This window comes from Pelophylax lessonae (genome assembly GCF_965119305.1).
Source record: "Pelophylax lessonae genome assembly, chromosome: 2".
Classification (NCBI taxonomy): Eukaryota; Metazoa; Chordata; class Amphibia; order Anura; family Ranidae; genus Pelophylax; species Pelophylax lessonae.
In genome coordinates, this window is record NC_138769.1 from 373,956,770 (window position 1) to 373,976,539 (window position 19,770).

At 44.7% G+C, this 19,770-nt stretch overlaps 1 protein-coding gene across 1 annotated transcript in view; it reads left to right on the forward strand.

Annotated features, from left to right (window-relative positions):
• Nucleotides 1-19,770, forward strand: part of TRIT1 (tRNA isopentenyltransferase 1) — a 41,113-nt gene that overhangs the window by 16,226 nt on the left and 5,117 nt on the right. Inside the window, exons 5-9 of the mRNA XM_082244730.1 lie at nucleotides 6,815-6,954; nucleotides 7,050-7,161; nucleotides 7,430-7,542; nucleotides 7,661-7,738; nucleotides 17,668-17,777. Of these exons, the coding sequence (XP_082100856.1) occupies nucleotides 6,815-6,954; nucleotides 7,050-7,161; nucleotides 7,430-7,542; nucleotides 7,661-7,738; nucleotides 17,668-17,777 (553 nt within the window). The remainder of the gene's footprint in view (nucleotides 1-6,814; nucleotides 6,955-7,049; nucleotides 7,162-7,429; nucleotides 7,543-7,660; nucleotides 7,739-17,667; nucleotides 17,778-19,770) is intronic.

Genomic DNA, 19,770 nt, shown 5'->3' on the forward strand with positions numbered 1-19,770 from the left:
TATGGCGGCCCAGACGGTCGCGAGCTGGACGCAGGTGCTTAGGCGGGTCCTGGTGGCTGATTCTGCCCCCCAGGCGACCTTGGATATGGTGGATCAAATCCACCAGGGTGTCATGTATTTGTGCGCTGCGGACCTGGATATGGTTCCGTTGGCTGCACGTGTACACAGTGTGGCGGTGTTAAATCGCCGCCTGGTTTGGTTGAAGTGTTGGTCTGTGGATCAATCTTCCCGTAAGACTTTGGCCAATCTGCCTTATGATGGTTCTCGCCTTTTTGGCGAATCCTTAGATGCACTGATTAAGGGAGTCACGGTTGGCAAGAGCACGCTCTTGCCTCAATCCCACAAGCCCAAGGCGGCTCCTGGTAAGAAGCATGCTTCCTTTCGGCCCCATCAGGGGTCCTTTCGTGCCTTTCGGTCACACTATAGGGGCAAGCCGTCAAAGGGTCAAGGCTCCCACAAGAAGCCGTGGGCAGGTAAGCAAAAGTCCGGCCAATCCGGTTCTGCGGCCCACAACAGTGCGGCCTGAAGGGGCGCCCTCACCCGAGTCTGGGGTGGGGGGACGCTTGCTCGGTTTCTCTCGGCCATGGCTGTCCCGGGTTCGGGACAGGTGGGTTCAGGAAATCGTTCGCTCTGGCTACAAGATCGAGTTTCTCTCTCGGCCGAAGAGCAGATTTTTTCCCTCAAGTCTTTTGTTGTCCCCGGAGCGTTTGCGGGACCTGCGCCTAGTGGTGCAGGACCTGACGGCTCAGGGAGTGGTAGTCCCGGTGCCTCATCGGGACAGATTTCGGGGGTTCTATTCCAATCTGTTCACCGTGCCCAGAAAAGAGGGCAAGGTACGTCCGATTCTGGACTTGAAGGCGCTAAACCGCTTTGTGCGGGTGCGCAAGTTCCGCATGGAATCCCTGCGATCGGTGGTGGCTGCCCTGGTTCCGGGGGAATTCATGGCTTCCATCGACTTGAAGGATGCGTATCTTCACATCCCCATCTTCGAGGGTCACCGGAGGTACCTTCGATTCGCCATAGCGGAGGATCATTACCAATTTGTGGCTTTGCCTTTCGGTCTCGCCTCGGCTCCGAGGGTGTTCACCAAAGTGCTGGCTCCGGTTCTGGCCTTGTTAAGAGCCCAGGGCATATCGGTCCTGGGATATCTGGACGATATTCTGGTTCGGTCTGCGACCAACCAAGGTCTGGTGAAGGATCTGTCCGTCACGTTGCAGACTCTGCAAGAGTTTGGTTGGACGATCAATTTCCCAAAATCAACATTGTGCCCGTCGGTCCGCCTCCCATACCTGGGAATGATTCTGGACTCTGTCCAGGCGAAGGTCTTCCTACCGGACGACAAACTCAGGACTCTTCAGGAGGGAGTCAGGTCCCTCAGGGACAATCAGTTCTCGTCCATTCGGACGTGCATGCGGTGTCTGGGATTGATGGTCTCGGCTTTCGAGGCGATTCCCTTCGCCCAGTTTCACACTCGGGGTCTCCAAGCGGAGATATTGTCCAAGTGGGACGGGCGACCGCACTCTCTGGATCCTCAGGTATCCTTGAGTTCTCAGACCAGAAGGGATCTTCTGTGGTGGCTTCTGTCCCCCTCAGTGTCGGGGGGCAAGTCTTTTCGTCCCTTTTCATGGACGGTGATCACCACGGACGCCAGCCTGTCGGGCTGGGGTGGTGTTCTGGGCGTTCTGTCCGCCCAGGGTGTTTGGTCGACGGAGGAGTCTTCCTTCCCGATCAACATTCTGGAACTGCGAGCGATACTCCTCTGTCTTCGCCGTTGGACGGACAGTCTTCACGGCTGTCCGGTCAGGGTGCAGACGGACAATGCCACGGCGGTGGCTTACATCAATCACCAAGGGGGCACCAGGAGTGCCCAGGCGGCTCGAGAAGTGGCCGCGATTCTGTCTTGGGCCGAGACGCATGTCCCGGCGATATCAGCAGTTCACATTCCGGATGTCTTCCAGATGTTGTGCGCGAAGTGGGGCCTCCCGGAGGTAGACCTGTTCGCGTCTCGTCTGAACGACAAAGTTCCACGGTTCGTGGCAAGGACGCGCGATCCTCGGGCAGACGCGTCGGACGCGTTGGTTGCCCCGTGGCATCAGTACCGACTGATGTATGCGTTTCCACCGATTCAATTGCTGTCCAGGTTCCTTCGCAGGTTGCACTCGGAACCAACTGCGGTGATTCTTGTGGCACCGGACTGGCCTCGCCGGTCCTGGTACGCAGACCTCGTAAATCTGGCAATCGACGTCCCGTGGCGTCTGCCTCTTCGAGAAGATCTTCTGTCGCAAGGACCGATCTTCCATCCTGCTTTACAGTCGCTGGCTTTGACGGCCTGGCTGTTGAAACCGAGGTCCTGAAGAACAGGGGTCTTTCCCCTGAGGTCATTCACACCTTGATCAATGCGAGGAAGTCTTCCTCGGGGAAGGTTTACTACCGTACTTGGAAGGCGTATTTTGCCTGGTGCGAATCCAGGGGTTTCTCTCCTACCACTTATTCAGTGTCTAGGGTGTTGTCCTTCCTTCAGACGGGTGTTGAACAGCGTTTGGCGCTGGCTACGATCAAGGGTCAGGTGTCCGCTTTGGCCGTTCTGTTTCAACGTCCTGTGGCATCTAACGCTTTGGTTAGCACTTTTGTGCAGGGGGTACGTCATCTGATCCCTCCTAGGAGGGACCCTCTTCCCCCTTGGGACTTGAATCTAGTCCTGTCTGTATTGCAGCGTGCTCCTTTTGAAGGGATCAGGGAGATCTCGCTGTCTTTGTTATCCAAGAAGGTCGCCTTTTTGGTGGCTATCACCTCGGCTCGTCGAGTGTCGGAGCTGGCAGCCTTGTCCTGCAAATCTCCGTATCTGGTTGTGCATTTGGACAAGGTGGTCCTGCGACCTAACCCTTCTTTTCTTCCAAAAAGGGTTTCGGACTTTCATCTCAATGAGGACATTGTCCTACCTTCGCTCTGCGCGAAGCCTAAGCATCCGACGGAGGTGCTGCTTCACTCCTTGGATGTTGTCCGGGCGATTAGAGTCTACTTAAACTCGACTGGGTCTTTTCGCAAGTCGGATGCCTTGTTTGTTCTTCCGGAAGGTCCTCGGAATGGCATGGCGGCGTCGGCTTCTACCATCGCCAAATGGATCAGACAGACCATTGAACAGGCCTATGCTTTGAAGGGGAAAGTTCCCCCTGTACCTGTGAAGGCGCACTCTACCAGATCTCTGAGTACGTCTTGGGCCTGTCGTCATGGGGCCTCTGTGGCCCAGGTGTGTAAGGCGGCGACTTGGTCGACCGTACACACTTTCACTAAATTCTACAGAGTAGATGTTCAGGCATCGGCTGATGCTTCCTTTGGCCGCAAGGTTCTTAGTGCGGCAGTTCCCTAGAACCCTTGTTACGGGTTCTTTGACTGTTTGGGACATTTGTTTTTCCCTGGGTTTTCTTGCTCCTGTTGAGCGAGTGTTTTGTTCTTATGCCCAACTGGTTTCCTTCCTTTGGTAAGGTTCCTTTCTCTGATGGGGAGACGGCGTTGCCTTGGGCGCGGATGCGTTCTTCCCACCCCTCATGTTTACACTGCTTTGGGACATCCCATTGGTGATGAATATGAAGGGGCGGCGACTGTCGGAGGACGTAAGAGAAAACGGAATTTTTGTAAAATCTTACCTGTAAAATTCCTTTCTCTGAGTCCTCCGACAGTCGCCGCCCCCGCCCCTCTTTTGGGGTTTTGATATACTCTCTACTGCTATTCCACTGAAACTGAGTTGGATACAGGAAGTGGAGGGTTATGTACTGAGGGGACCACCCCCTGGGGGTGGGATATGTTAAAAGTCTTTGTACTAACATATTCTATTGCCTAGCTACTCCTACGGATGAGAGGACATAACCCATTGGTGATGAATATGAAGGGGCGGCGACTGTCGGAGGACTCAGAGAAAGGAATTTTACAGGTAAGATTTTACAAAAATTCCGTTTTTTTTTTAACGAGTAATGGCGGCGATCTGCGATTTTTTTTTTTTTTTTTTTTTTTTTTTTTTTTTTTTTCGGTATTGCGGCGGACAGATCGGACCCTTGACTGACATTTTTGACACTTTTGGGGTTACCAGTGACATTTCTACAGTAATCAGTGCTATACATATGCACTGTTACTGTAAAATTACACTGGCAGTGAAGGGGTTAACTTTATTTGAGAGGGAGGGGCTGTGTGTCCCTAGGGGCGTGATTCTAACTGTGATTGGCTGTGGCTTGAGCTGTAGGAGCAATGATCAACGGTCCTACATAGTAGAACCGTATGATCATTGTTTCTACACAGGGGAGAATGACAGGCGGCTTTGTTTACACTAGCCGCCTGCCTTTCTCCCTCTCCCCCGACGATCGCTGAGTGACCGGCGGACATCGGGTCCGCCGGTCACATGCGCGGGGGGGGGGTCCGTGACCACGCTGGAGCGCGCCACCGGCGGCGCGCGCTCGCTCGCTCCCCAGAGCCTCACAGGCTAGTGACGTACCGATGCGTCACAACTGCCTGTGAGGGGCTGACCACCGCAGTATATGTACTTGCGGCGGTCGGCAAGTGGTTAATGGGAAACCCTAAAAGCATGAATTACATGATATAATTTGGAGCTTTATTGAGTAATGGTTAGGGAACAGTGCCTTTTTATAAAGCATAACACTTGTGTTCTGCAGTTCAACTTTCTCAAAATGTCCTAGCAAAGTGCAAATGCCAGGAAATCACTAACCACAGCATGCTGGAAGAGAAGATTAGAGTTTCTTTTGTTGCACTGACATGACCAGCTGGGTTAGGAGATGCTTTCTACAAATCTATGTAAGATGTCATCACATAATCTAATTTACTGTATTGGCTTCTAAACTAAAAGGCATTTATGTAACTGGGTATATTTGATGAACCAGTGCAGGTGAGATTGTTGTGCAAAGCACAGTAACCCATGGCAACACAATTTTAGTTTCTGAAATAAGATCTTCGAAAGATGGATTCTGGATTATTTTTTTTTTTTTTTTTTTTTAATTTGACTTTGCCAGTTTGCACATTTATTCTTAAATACATAATTAAGACTAATTATGTAATTTTAAAAAAGACATATTATAGTATAATATTGCAGAGTAATCTTAAACCTCAATGATTTCCTTTTTTTTTTCTTCTTTTACTAGTCGCGTTTCCATAGGTTAGGATTTTCAACTGATTTGTATTTGAAAGTGGTTCTGAATGCTCAAGGTTGTTTACCTTCATGCATCCTATGCATTAAGGCAGGGGTCTCCAAACTTTCTAAGCAAAGGGCAGGTTTACTATCCCTTAGACTTTGGAGGGGCTGACTGTGGCCAGTGGGAGTAGAAAATGTCTTTGCATTGGTAACAATGCCCCATCATTTGTGTCAGTGAGAGGAATAGGGCCCCACCCTTGGTGCCAGTGACCACTGCATTAAGGTAAAAAACCTTCTGGGTGGTGATCCCTCCTCCAGCCCGTTATACCTGAGCCCCATCTCGATCCAGCAATGTGCATGATAGCTTCTGCTATCCAGGGTCTCTCTCCTCATTGGCTCACACAGCAGCAGGAGCTATTGGCTGCTGTCAATCACAGCCAGTGAGCAGCTCAATAGCAAGAGGCTTGCTGTTGGGGGTCCTCGGTGGGGGGGGCCAGAGCCAGCATCGCAGACAGCGGACCCAAAAAGAAGGGGATCAGGGCTGCTCTGTGCAAAACAGAGCAGGTAAGTATAACACAATGTTGTGTTTTTTTTGTTTTTTTAAATCTTTCCTTTAGAATTCCTTTAGAGTACTAGAATTACTATAAAGTACCTTTTTTCATTTAGCGAAAATGCTTTGTTCTTGCACTCCAACGCTCAGTGCTGGCATTAATTACTAACCACCACATCCCTAATCACAAATGTACTCACAAAGACTTGTAGTGCAGAGGAGCAGGGAGGGTCTGTCTGACAAAGTCTGTTAGAGTAACTTGGGTAATTGGGTGAAATTTTGGTGTCTGTCAAATCCACATTGCCACTGCTGTAAATGCGAAAGTAGAGGTAAGACTGTGGAATTTAGACATTATGCAAATAACCACACTTCCCAATTTTCTGTGAATCCTGTAAACCTTACCTTCACCAATGCAAACCCCCTATACAGCTAAATCTACATGGTACAGGAACTCAACTTAATAATGAATACATTGTGTTCAGAATTCTATTTCATTTCAAATATCTGCAATATAAACAGACCTATCATTCATTTGGGAGTGATGAGATCAAATAGGACTTCCGAGGAAGGGAATTGTTTAATTGAGCAGCTGTAGAGATGAATTTAGCTTTATCTATAGATATGTTTGGATTCCAAATATTATCTAAAGGAAATCAAACTATCTGCACCAAATTGGGTAAATATCTTTGCTTTCATGGGTCCTCTCCTATGTGGGTTAAGATCATGGTGAGACCGTGCATATTCTGAAAATTGGGTATATTCCTAGTCATTGAAGCCTGATCCCATTGCGTAATACAAAGGCTTTTCCAAAGGCTTTAATTGTATCTCCAAATCCTAGTGGTGAACAAATGTGCTGCTTCCTTTGTGTAATCTTAACCAGTGTGCCCATTGTGGAGGAATAGTGGAAAAGCAAGTCTGGTAACATACTTTCTAGCAAGAGCTGACTTGTCTGTAACCTATTTAAGATATCTTTGTAGTGTGTACTTGTACTTCTCCCTTTTCTAGGGCTGCTGGAAGATTTCTGCAGCTCATCTCAATTGATGCTGAGATCTGTTAGGGAGTAAAGAGCATTGCCCTGCCTTACAAACAGTGCCTGATGATGACCCAGTGACAGTATGTCTGCCACGCAGGAGCCTGCAGGTGTTTGAGGAGTCTGGCTTTCCCCATACCGAACACCTTCGACGGCAACAGGAAGATGGAGGCGGCCCCCTAGGTGGGGCCTTAAGGTATCCAAACCCTTGCATCCTGTGGCTACATTCAGATCAGGAAGGTAAGTCTGTCTTTCTAAACTTCTTAAGACTGGCATTTTGGTGTACTTTTCAGGAACTAACGTAAATGGTTTCTCATCACGTTTTTTTCTTACAGTACTTAATACCAGGCTGAGTGCCAGGGTTGATGAGATGTTGCAGATGGGGTTAATCAAGGAGTTACAAGACTTTCATGAGCGCTACAATGCACGTCTTGTTGCACAATCTGGGTAGGTGTAGCACAGCATTGATTTTGTGTTTTTTTTTTTTTTTTTCCCTTACAAATACAGAAATGTTAAGACCATATAGGCACAGAAGCAGAGCTGGTATTTGAAAGAATCCTTTGACTTTAGTACCACAACCAATAGAGCAGTGGCCAATCAAAATTTATCTTTCAAAATGGAAAGAAGGCAGAGTCACAAATGTAGTTTGTTGGTTGATATTTTACTGTAACTACTGTACTGCCTTTAGTTAAATACTCTTCTCCTTTTTCCAAAGTCAAGATTACCAACATGGTATTTTCCAGTCAATTGGGTTCAAGGAATTCCATGAATATCTGGTGACTATGGATAACGGTAACCCAAAACAAAAGGAGGTTCTTCTACAGACAGGTGAGCAGTGCACTTGTTTTCACAGTCCTTATGTGTTCCATTTCCATCTTCCAAAGGGCACAAAGTGTAATAAACTTTAAAGATATGAGAGTAACCAACATTACATTTTTTTTTCCAGGAATCGAATCTCTTAAGCAGAGAACTCAAAAATATGCCAAGAAACAGAATAAATGGGTGAAGAACAGATTCTTGAAAAGTATGTTTGTTCAGTCATTCAATCCTCTAAATCACCTTCTGTATTTTAATTTGTGGTAGGAACTGTTTTAGGTGGAGATTGCCATGCCTAAAGCAAGCCACAGTTGAAGGCCAAAGAAAACCTTTAAGCAGTGTGACCTAGGAGCAGTTGTATTCCATCTTTCCACAACATTCCTCTTCAGATGTAAGGAGTTGATAGAGCTCTGACGGCAGATGGCACAAGCTACTTGCTTGGGTGAACAGAGGATGGACAGATCTGGGCAGTGATTGGTCAACATGAACAATGTGGACAAAATGAATAGATGATGTGGAAATGGGCAAAAAAAGATGGAATGGGCACAATCAACACAAAGAGTTAAACTAATTTAGGGCAGGGGCCAAATGGTAGAGATTGGGGTGAAAAATTGATTCACAGAAAAACTGAGCAGATTGTGCCCAAATAAGTAGAACTACTATATAGGCAAAAGTTTTTTTTTTTTCCATTTTGGATAGAGTAATGGATGGTATATCCCTTTTTTTGTCATGTGTCCTATTGGGAGATTTACCCTTACAGCCTGTCTCATAGCAAAACAGGAAGTGAGTGGAAATCTTTCAAATTAAAGGAATTCTTAGGGGCCCCCAGGTTACTAGAATTAGTGTCCCCATTGGAAGATTTCCCCTCTGTTATTTTTCTGGGTACATCTCAAAATGTGGGATTTTCTTTTACTTTTAATGATAACAGTAAACGGGACCAATAGGGGGTGAACTTCCCTAGAGGTAGCAATAAAAACCGATGTTCTAATCCCTTTCCACTCTATCCAAAACAAAAAACCAAAAAAATTGCTATTTTTGCTTGCACCTTTTTCCAACTCTTCAACATATTTTTTTTTTCATTGAAGAAGCTTCTTTAGGCTCCATTCACACCTATACGACTCCAAAGTCGCACAACTTTTGGAATGCAACACCTCTGAATGGATGCGACTTTGGCTGTGACCAATGATGGTGGACAACTGTTCCACAGTTGTCGCATGTATTACATTCAGGTGTAATTTTCATGTGACTTTTGAGGGTTTACATTGCAGTCTATAACAGGAACCGTTTTAAAGTCGATGTGATTTTAAGTCGCATAAAATTTAAACGGTTGTCATTCAAAAACAAGGTGTGACTTTAGTGTCCAAAGTTGCATGACAAGTCGCACAAGTGTGAATAGAGCCTTATATGGCTGTTCTTTTTCTTTGCATCTTCTGTCAGCCTGCTGTCCAGACCCCACTGAACGTTGCATGGATATCCTGGAAGTGACATTTGTCCACTGGGTTCTTTCTAGACTCTGTTCTGGTGAAACATTGAATACTGAGCGCTTTCCAGGTCAAGATATGCTGCCGTTGCCTTAGTACTTCCCCTGTATCTATAGGCTGGTGGACTGGTTGGGCTAAGCATTGGGAGCCACTTCAAGTATATAGGTCACTGGACACTTTTAAAATGCCCTGTTTTCACTGTGGAAGGGTTTCTGCCCTATTTATTAGTTTCAGAGACCATTGGCCTCTCACTCCTTGATTAAGGAGTGTGGGTCCTCCTGTGACTCCTTAGGATCTGAATTTGCTTCTCTTTGTGCTTTGGAAACCCATTCAAGACATATTTTTTTTTTCTCTTTCCCTTTGTAGTACCCACCTCTGTGAGGCAAGTATCTGAACTGATAGCTTTTTAGGTATAAGGTGATGTTTAGGCCCAGGGCTTCCTTCTTGGAAGGTAGATTCTGCCTTTTCATTTCAACCAGGGCATTGTTCTTCCATCCTTCAATTCAACTCGGGGTCAACAAATTTTTTTTACATTGTAAGTGGTTCAAGCTGTAAGAGTTAATTCACTAAGAGTTAAATAACGGCAAATAAAATTAGGTAAAATAGCTCTTGCATCAATTCAGTTTTAAAAGTGCAATTCACTAAGAATTGTGTGGTACATAACTACTTTTTAAGGATGGGTTTTAAGGGGAGCCCCACGCCAAAATTAAAAAAAGTGGAATCCCCCCCCCCCCAAAACCCATATCAGACCATTATCGGAACATTCAGGTCAGGAAAAGACAGACGGGTGAACAACGCTGCCCCCCCCCCCCCCCCAACTATACCAGGCCACATGCCCTCAACCCAAGGGGGCCCTCAGGTCCTGCCCCACCCCTTCCCTATGAATGAGTATGGGATACATTGTATCTGTACTCATTCACCAAAAAAAGTAAAGAAATAAATACTCCCGCACAATTTTTGACAGAAAAAATGTCTCCCAAAGTAGATCCAATGCCAATGATTGTTATTCTGTAAGGTTCTCCTCTCTCTCCACAGATAAATGCTGGAGCTCTGAGAGTATCCGTTAGTCGGGGAAGTGACCAAAACCTAAGTTCCTTCTCCCCGATCGCTCAGTTTGGCCCACTCTAGGAATGTGTGGTGGTCCTCATGGCGGTTTCAAACTTTTTTCCATTTACAGATGATGGAGGCCACTCTGCTCATTGGGACCTTCAATGTTGCAAAAATTTTCTGTACCCTTCCCCCACATCTGTGCCTTGATCCAATCCTGTCTCAGAGGTCTAAAGACAATTCCTTGCACTTCATGGCTTGGTTTGTGCTCTGACATGGGCTGTTAACTGTGGGACCTTATATAGACAGGTGTTTGCATTTCCAAATCATGTCCAATCAACTGACCTTACCACAGGTGGACACCAGAAACATCCCAAGGATGATCAGTGGAAACAGGAAGCACCTCAGGTCAGCTTTGAGTGTCTTGGCAAAGGCTGTGAATACTTACGTACTTGCGATTTCTTTTTTTTTTTTTTTTTTTTTCCGTTTTTTAATTTTAATACATTTACAAAGATTTAAAACAAACTTATTTTATGTTGTCATTCTGGGGTATTGTTTGTAGACTTTTGAGGAAAATAATGCATTTAATCCATTTTGGAACAAGGCTGTAACATAAAATGTGGAAAACGTAAAGCGCTGTGAATACTTTCCAGATGCACTGTAGATGTTGCAGCCTCATCCTATACCAGCTTTGGATGTAAGGTCCTTTTGGCTGCTCTTTTAGCTGCAGTCAGTCCACAGTTCTGTGTTTTCTACACCCGGTAAAAACTTCTGTGATCCTCAATTGACAAATAAAATAGGATTTTTTTGTGTTTATGATCATGCTTTCATACTGCCAAAATAAAGGCATGCAAGTAGTGGAAGGGGTTACTCGGAGCTGTTTTTTTTTTTTTTATTTTGTCAATGCCCAATTCTACTGTGGGTGGCAGTATAACCTAAATGTGAATGACTTCCTGTGTCTCTCAATGGACTCCATGTAAAGGATTTTATGGGTAGTACAAAATATATTTTCTCTATCGTTTGACAGATGCAGCTCCATATCTCCTTAGATCATTGGGTTCTGCTCCTCCAATCAGAAATGGGCACTAGGCAGTAAAAAGCTTTACCACGTCTATGGGGGCTGACCCTGCAGGCATAACCCCACACACTCTGCTACAGCAGCCAGTTTGTTTCTGCCTAGTTTAGGAATAGGACCTAGTTCCCTGCTGGGACTTCAGTCTTGACTGTAATGGACAGGCGAACGGCATGTAACTTAAAAAATATATCTATGACAAGCTGGCTTGTCATTTCCTGTGAAGAAACATTTCACTTTCACAAGATAGTGCTGGCAGTTCCCTGAGCGATCTGGTAACGTTTTCTGGCCCTACACCCGGAGGTGTTTCATCTCCTGTGTGTCAGGTGGGGGACACCGGAGGTCAATCCGTTTGCTTCTCTTCTCAACAAGAAGGTGTAGAGGTTCGTAGCCAGATCTCAAGATCCTCTGGCCGACGCCACAGGTGCACTGGTGGCTCCTTGGGGTCGGTATCGGCTGATCTATGCGTTACCTCACTGAAACTTCTGTCGAGGCTTCTACGCAGAATAGAGGTGGAAGGGATTCCGGTCATTCTTGTGGCTCCAGACTGGCCCCGCCGGTCTTGGTACGCAGACCTAGTAAGGTTGGTTGCTGATGCTACTTGGAGACTTCCTCTCAGGAAAGATCTGCTGTCTCAAGGTCCGATCTTCCATACTGCTTTACAGTCGCTGACTGTTGAAAGCCAGGTGTTGAGAGATGGAGGTCTTGCTGACTCTGTGATTCCTACACTCTTGAAGGCATGGAATTTGACTCCCAGGAAGATGTATCATCGTACGTGGAAATCGTACATTTCATGGTGCGAATCGCTGAAGGTGCACCCTCGCTTGTTTTCGTTTGTTGGATTTTGGCCTTTCTGCAGAAAGGGGTTGAACAGCGGTTGGCTTTGGGCACTATGAAAGGCCAAGTGTCGGCCTTAGCGATATATTTTCAACGCCCGTTCGCTACGCATGCCTTGATTTGTACCCTCATTCAGGGAGTGCGCCATATGGCTCCTCCGAGGCGGTCCCCACTACCTCCGTGGGATCTAAATCTGGTATTGTCTCTTCTTTCAAAGCCTCCTTTTGAGAACATTAGGGAGATTTCTCTGCTTTCATTTTCTCACAAGGTTGCCTTTTTGGTGGCTATCACTTCTGCCCGCAGAGTGTCTGAATTGGCAGCGTTGTCCCGCCTGTTCGCCTTATCTGGTGGTCCACAGAGATAAAGTGGTACGCCGACTAAATCAATCTTTTCTCCCTAAAGTGGTTTCTGATTTTCATTTGAATGAAGACATTGTGCTGCCTTCACTCTGTCCCAAGCATTCTGAGGAAATTGCCTTGCATTCTTTGGATGTGGTTTGAGAGATCAGAGTTTATCTGGCGGTTACTGAGTCTTTTTTTAGAATGTCAGATGCTCTTTTTGTCCTTACTGAGGGTCCTCGTAAGGGATTGGCTGTGTCCTGCGGCGACTATTTCCAGGTTGTTCAGGCTACTCACTGAAGGGTCAGGTTCCTCCGTTCCCAGTGACGGCGCGTTCTACTAGAGCTCTGAGTGCCTCTTGGGCTTTTCGCCATCAGGCGTCAGTGATGTAAGTTTGCAAAGCAGCGACTTTGTCGTATGCATACTTTCACAGAATTTAACAAAGTTGATGTGTTTGCATCTTTGGATACTTCTTTTGGCCACAAGGTTTTGCAGGCTGCTGTTTAAAAATAATCTTTTTTGTTCTCTTTTGAGGGCGTATGTTTTTACTAGGTTAGCTCCAGTTGTTCTGGTTGAGCTCCGTATTACCTGGTTGGCTATGTTTAGCCTTTGGGGACTTACATTCTTCTTTGCGTTGTCTTCCCACCCCTCATGAAAATACTGCTTTGGGACATCCCAATGGTCTAAGAAGATATGGAGCTGCGTCTGTCGATTGAACGATGGAGAGAACTGGATTTTTGTACTTGCCGTAAAATCCTTTTCTCTGAAGTTCGACAGGTGCAGCACCCGCCCCTCTGCTTCTGAGTGAATCAGGTTGTTTTGTCTTCTAAACACTGCTTGCAACGAAACTGGCTGCTGTAGCAGTGTGTGTGTGGGGTTATGCCTGCAAGGACAGCCCCCATAGGCGTGGTAAAGCTTTTTCCTGCCTAGTGCCTATTCCTGATTGGAGGAGCCTAACCCAATGGTCTAAGAAGATATGGAGCTGCAACTGTTGAACTTCAGAGAGAAAGATTTTACGGTAAGTACAAAAATCCAGTTTTCCCAATTGTGCGATAACCATGACACATACCATGGTAGTCATACAAAGCAAACAAACCTCACCTAGTCTATTTTGGAACCTATTACCTAACCTATTTTGGAAGTTCACATAACAAAAAATTGATTTTAAAGTACAGTATACTGTTTGAAAAAAAAAAAAGTTGTACAGAGTACATCCTGGAGTAATTCTGTGCCTGAGAGTTACAGGTGCAGCTCAGCTCACTGACAGCAGCCTGTCAAAACATGACTGTCTAGATATGCAGCAGTTGTATGCTAATATGTATTTACTCATCCTGGTGATACTTGCATACAGAGGGCAGCACATAAGTATAGTTCAGATGTGTGTATATCCGCCTACAGTCACTACATATTTCAGCCTGTCATTGATTTAAAAACGCTCCTTGCAGCAGGCTATATGCTGCAGCTGTGACTTCTGGGCAGAGTATAATGTACAATTGTATGCTTTGAAGCCGTGCGCACTTAAACTTATGCATATATCTTTATAAAACTGTAAAATGTGAGGTGGTAACATTTGTAGTAAAGTTATTGTCAAGTTCACATGTCTGCTGGCAATGCTAAATTTGTTTCTGGCATCTATGTATCAGTGACATTTGGAGGTGAGGAGGTTATCGAAACTTGTACTTAGAGAAATATTGCCATTGCTGCCTTTCTAAATCGAATCCCCTGGCTTCAATACATTGGGAGTTACTGACCTGGAACAAGTATGCAGCAAATTGGTTCATAGTGTAGTTGGACAAGCGATCTGCTTACTGGTTCCAGATTGGTGACTGTGAGCAATTTGATTTGTATGGCAACTAACCTATGTAAAGGTTGGAGAAAAAAAAAGGTCAGTGGTGAGAGCCTTCATACTTCCCCATAATACAGACTTCTTTTAAATATTATGGGCTGCCATTGCTAAACTCTCCTTTTGAAATCGCTAGCTTATCCAAAGGTTTGTTGCGTTTGTCACTGCCCTGGAACATGTATAGAGATCTGCAATTTTGACTTTTTGCTGGTACTTTGGCTATATTATTCTGTATTTATTTGTAACATTTGTAGGTATATGCAGTGTAATTTCAGCATAGGCTGAAAATGCTGTTGAATAAAGTAATGGGTTACTTTACTTAAAATGTTAACCCAATGTATTTAGACCTTTAGGCCTCATGCATTTTTACAGTTGCTGTTTTTGGTGTCAGACACCTTTTTTTTTTTTTTTTTTTTTTAATTTTTTTCTGCAGCCAGTAAACTCCCCAGCATGTTATCCTATGTGTCCATGCACACACAGGCTTTTATCAGCAGTTTTTGGCAGTGGTGTTTTCTGGCTAGAAAAACTCCCCAGAACTAGTGGGTTTTAAGAGGAGCTGTAAAAACACTCCAACTCTGAAAAAAGTAGCTATTCAGCGTTTTTGAGCCATAAGCTTTTATGGGAGTATAGTTATGCTGAAAAACTGATTTTACAGCTAACGTCACTGGCTTTTTAAACATGTCCAGTGTGCATGAGACCTTAAAGTAGAACTGAAATTGAGACAAGCCTTGGCTCCTGCTACTGTCAGTCACAGCCAGTGAGCCAATTAGACGAAGGGGCGGGGCCAATCAGGAGCTCTGTGTGTGAATGGACATGCAGAGCAGTGGTTTGGAAACGAGCCTGCTTGGGTGCCCCCTTAGCAAACTGTTTGTTCTGGGGACACTTAGGAGGGAGGGGCCATGAGCGCCAGCGGGGGACCCGAGAAGAGGAGAATCAGGCTGCTCTGTGCAAAACCATTGCACAGAGCAGGTAAGTGTAATATGTTTGTATTTAAGAAAAACAAAAAAAACGTGCCTTTAACCACTTCACGACTGCCCGCCGCAGTTATACTGCGGCAGGCAGTCACTCCTGCGCGAACCACCGTAGGTATCCGTTGCGCGCAGGCAGCTATGGGGCGAGCACGCACCAGCGGTGGCACGCTCCCGACCCCACTTGTCACTGGGGAAGTAGATGCAAGTAGATGACATCCGCGATCGTTGAGAGAAAAGAATGGTCAGCTGTTGCACAGAGCAGGTAACTGTAATGTGATAGGTTTGTATTTAAGCAAAACAAAAAAAATTTGCCTTTACCGACTTTACGACTGCCCACCGCAGTTATACTGCGGCTGACAGCCACTCCTGCGTGAACCGCCGTAGGTATACGTCGGTCGCGAGCAGGCAGCTAGGGGGCAAGCGCGCTGCTGTGCTCCCACCCCCGCTCGTGAGCGGGGAAGCCGATGCAGCGGGCAGGCGGCTCCGATTGCCTCCTGACACTAATCGTTACCCGCTGAGAGAGGACTGGTAGCTGTTGTAAACACAGCTGACCGTTCTACTCCCTGGAATGATCAGAGCCCCTGTGATCCTTCTATATAGAATCACAGGTCTCTATGGGCACAAGCCACATCATCCCCAAAGTTAGAAACATGCCCCTAGGTACACATTTAACCCCTTGATCACCCATAGTGTTAAAGCGGAGTTCCGGGCACGAAAATGTTTTTTCACTAAACGTACCCCCGGGACAGTCAGGGCTAGTACATTCCACAATGGCTAGCCTCTGATCTGTCCCGGTTCGCACTTACCTACAAGAAGAAATACTCACTTATAAAATTTCTTCTCCAGCGTTGCCATCTCTGTTGTGGGCAGGTGAAGCCGGCGCGATCCTCTTCTGCGTCTTCTTCCGTGTCTTCTTCTCCCAGAATGCGCCTGCACCGGCTCTTCTCGTCACTTCCGGTGCGGCGCCACATTCCTCCACAGCTTCTGGGCATGCCCAGAAGCTGTTTAGCAGGGAATGCGGCGTCGCCCCAGAAGTGACGAGCGGTGCCGGTGCCGTCGCATTGATTCCTGGGAGCAATGACGTTCAGCTCCCAGGAATCACCGCAAGACAGGAAGTGACAGTGGAGCCGCGGCACAGAAGGAGGAAGTGCAGAATAGGTGAGTATTTTCTATCCAGAATTACAAGGTGAGTAAAAAAAAAATATATACCTAACTATCCAATTCATTTCAGGTGAAGAAGATCCAGCGGATGGGCACAAAATCGATTAGGTCGATTTTGTGCCCGGAACTCCGCTTTAACCCCATTCCCTGCCAGTGTCATTATTACAGTAACTGCATATTTTTAGCACTGATTACTGTAGTAATGTCACTGGTCCCCCCCCAAAAGTGTCAAAAATGTCAGTTAGGGGTCCGATCTGTCCACCGCAATATCGCAGTCCCGCGAAAAATCGCGAATTACCGCCTTTACTAGTAAAAAAAAAAAAAAAAAAAAAAACAATGAAAATTACTTAAATCTTTTCCGTAGTTAGTAGACACGATAACTTTTGCGCAAACCAACCAAAATACGCTTATTTTATATTATATTTTTATATTATATTATATTAAAATATGTAGCCGAAAACAAATTGGCCCAAAATGTTACATTTTGATTTTTACAGTTTTTTGGGAATGTTATATAGCAGAATGTGGAAAATATATATATATTTTTTTTTTTTCAGAATTGTCGCTCATTTTTTTTTTTTTTTTATAGCGCAAAAAAAAAATCGTACAGTTGATCAAATACCACCAAAAGAAAGCTCTATTTGTGGGGGAAAAAAAGACATCAATTTTATTTAGGTACAGCGTCGCACGACTGCGCAATTGTCCATTAAAGTAACGCAGTGCCGAATCGCAAAATATGGCCTGGTCATTAAGGGGGTAAATCCTTCTGATCCAGAAGTGGTTAATGTCACTTTAACTCACCAAAAATGTACACAATTGTGCAGTATAAAAGTGTACAGTAAGGAAAAGTGAACATATGTTCGTAACAAGTTTGTGTACTGCCTTTTATTTGGACTGGAGTTCTACTTGGGAATTTCTCTAGAACAAGGCGATCTGAAACCTACATTTTACAAACTAGGAACGATGGAATCATCTTCTGACTCTGACATCCTTTTGATTTCTGAGCACATTCTTGTTTCAGACTTGCTCCTCCTCCTTCTTTCCACTCCTTCCAGTCTTGGATTGCTGCCAGTGTCAGCAGCTGCTCCTCTAATATTTTACCACAAAGCCAGGCAAGAGACAGGTGCTCAGCCTGTGCTGCAGTTCTCATTTAGGGAAGAGCAGGTGGAAGGCAGGTCATGCTCGGTTACTGCACTTTGTAATAAAGCACACACAATCTTATGTATTCTCACTGAATAGAAAAAAATCCAAAACGACTTGTTTTCAGTTTTATTTCAATAGCATCGTAACAATATGCGTTTTTACTATACTGTAGAATATATTTTAAATGTCTGTATTTCAATATGCATTTAATAGTGAACACGATAATACTTTGTATAATTTCTAGGACCTGGAACTAACGTACCCAGTGTGTATGGACTGAATGTGACCGATGTATCATCTTGGGATGAAAATATTCTATCACCTGCAATACAGATTGTGAGCAGTTTTTTACAGGTTGGTTTTATAGCGGACTCACTTCTGTAATTGTCAGTTGACCTTTATCGCCAAACTAGTATTGAATAATTTTGGGTTTAATTTCACATTTTTTCAAGGTTACAGTCGTGGGAACCTATTTTTTTTACATGTGCTTAAAAAATACAATACTTGTTTTATAAACAAGTGAAATGAAATGCATACACATATACACTGTGCTGTATAATTATGATAACATAAATTGTGCTGTTCCTGTAAATTTCATATCTTGGGAGTACACAACAGCGGTCCCTCCCCTCTTCTTTTTTTTTTTTTTTTTTTCTGTGATCTCCTTAGGCCTGGTTCAAATCTATGCAGTTTCTGGTGGCTGCATTTGCTCAGGCACAGCAACCAATTGTTTTGAATGGGCTGCTGTACCTCCTGAAAATGCAGGGAAAAGATTCCTGCACCTTTTTCAAAAGGGAAGCTGCAGGGACACTGCAGTACTGGAAGCAGTGCTGCAGTTTTCTGTGTGGGGTTGCCATTATTGGCACCCCACGCATCTCCTAAGCAGCAGCGCTTTTTTGTCGGCTTCCCGCACCCATTCAGATGTGAACCTAGTCTTATTGCTTGTTAAAAATCCTGAATCAGGGGGTGCAATCTCAGCAAAACTTTGCTAGTATCCAATTACCTGAAGGTAGCATCATATATAACCCATGGTCTAAGAATTAATGTATTCTGTACCGAATTTTCAAGATAAGAATTTTGACCTACCTGTATATTTCATATTGTTTCTGCATTAAATAAACATTTCACAGAGGAAAGTCTTATTTCCTTTTTAAATAATTATTTCATAAAGTGTTTTTCTATCGCTATTTTAAATGGGTCCCTTACTTTCTTACTTAAGGCTCGTATACACGCTTGACGAAAATTGGACAAAATATCCTCCAATTTTTCTCTCTCATGCTCAGCAGTCATAACCGTTTTTAGTTGACAGTGCATAATGTTCACGAAATTACTCGTCTGATTTTTTTTTTTTTTTGGGACATTTTGTTCCTAGACTTCTGGGTCGTCAGCAACTTCAGATCATGCGTGGTCTTTCGTATCCGATTTTTTGCGGACGTGCTGAATGCATACACATTAAAACAAAATTGGTCGTCTTGGGACGGAGGATAACAATTTTGGTGTTTGTCCCTCCGTTTTTTTTCATTGAAAATGTCGGCATCGGCTGCTGAATTTTCGGCAGATTTTCTACTAGTGTGTACCCCACTTTAGCCACCCATTGAAATCCCAGATATCAGAAGCCTTAACTAGTGTTTTTAGGGAGTGCGTTTTTGTGAGTTGACGTTTTTATTATTTTTATTATAGGGGCTAGTGAAAAAAAAAAGATTGCTTTGTCACTACTAGTTAAATTCCACTTGCAGGATAAATAAAGCGCATCATGCACCTTTTGCAATTAAGGCTGGCCATATATTTATTCATTTTTCTTCTTCAATTTCCTTTAGGTTTACATTCAACTATGTACTGCAAGGGCCTGCCTGATTGCATACAAATTGAAAGTGTTTAGGTTTGACCTCCTATTATATGGTTTTGGTAAATCTAAAGGAAAATGGCACAAGCCAATTGTATAATGTATGCTCAGTCCAAGATGTAAGAGTTGATACAGTGTGGTTTCAAGGAAATAATGCTGGATCAGAGGAAAAACAGCTTTGTAGCTTTACAGCATTGTTGAACTGCAGACATGGCTCTTAAAGCTGAAACCCAAGCCCTGCAGACATATAGGAAGGAAAGTGAAGCTTGGTCCTGCAGCCTTCAGTCCCAATGCTTTTCTATTGGCCAATTACATTATTCTGTTAATTATAAATCAAAGGGGGGTAGGTGCATTGGTCAAACTTGACCTTCCGTTCTGAAGTTGGCTGGTTTCCAGACTCCCAGGGTGCCCTGTAGTTTTAAAGGGTATGTTCAGGTGCACCTTGGTGACTACTTTTACAGGAATGTTTGCAAATTTTAAAGCCCAACTGTGAGAGACCCCCCC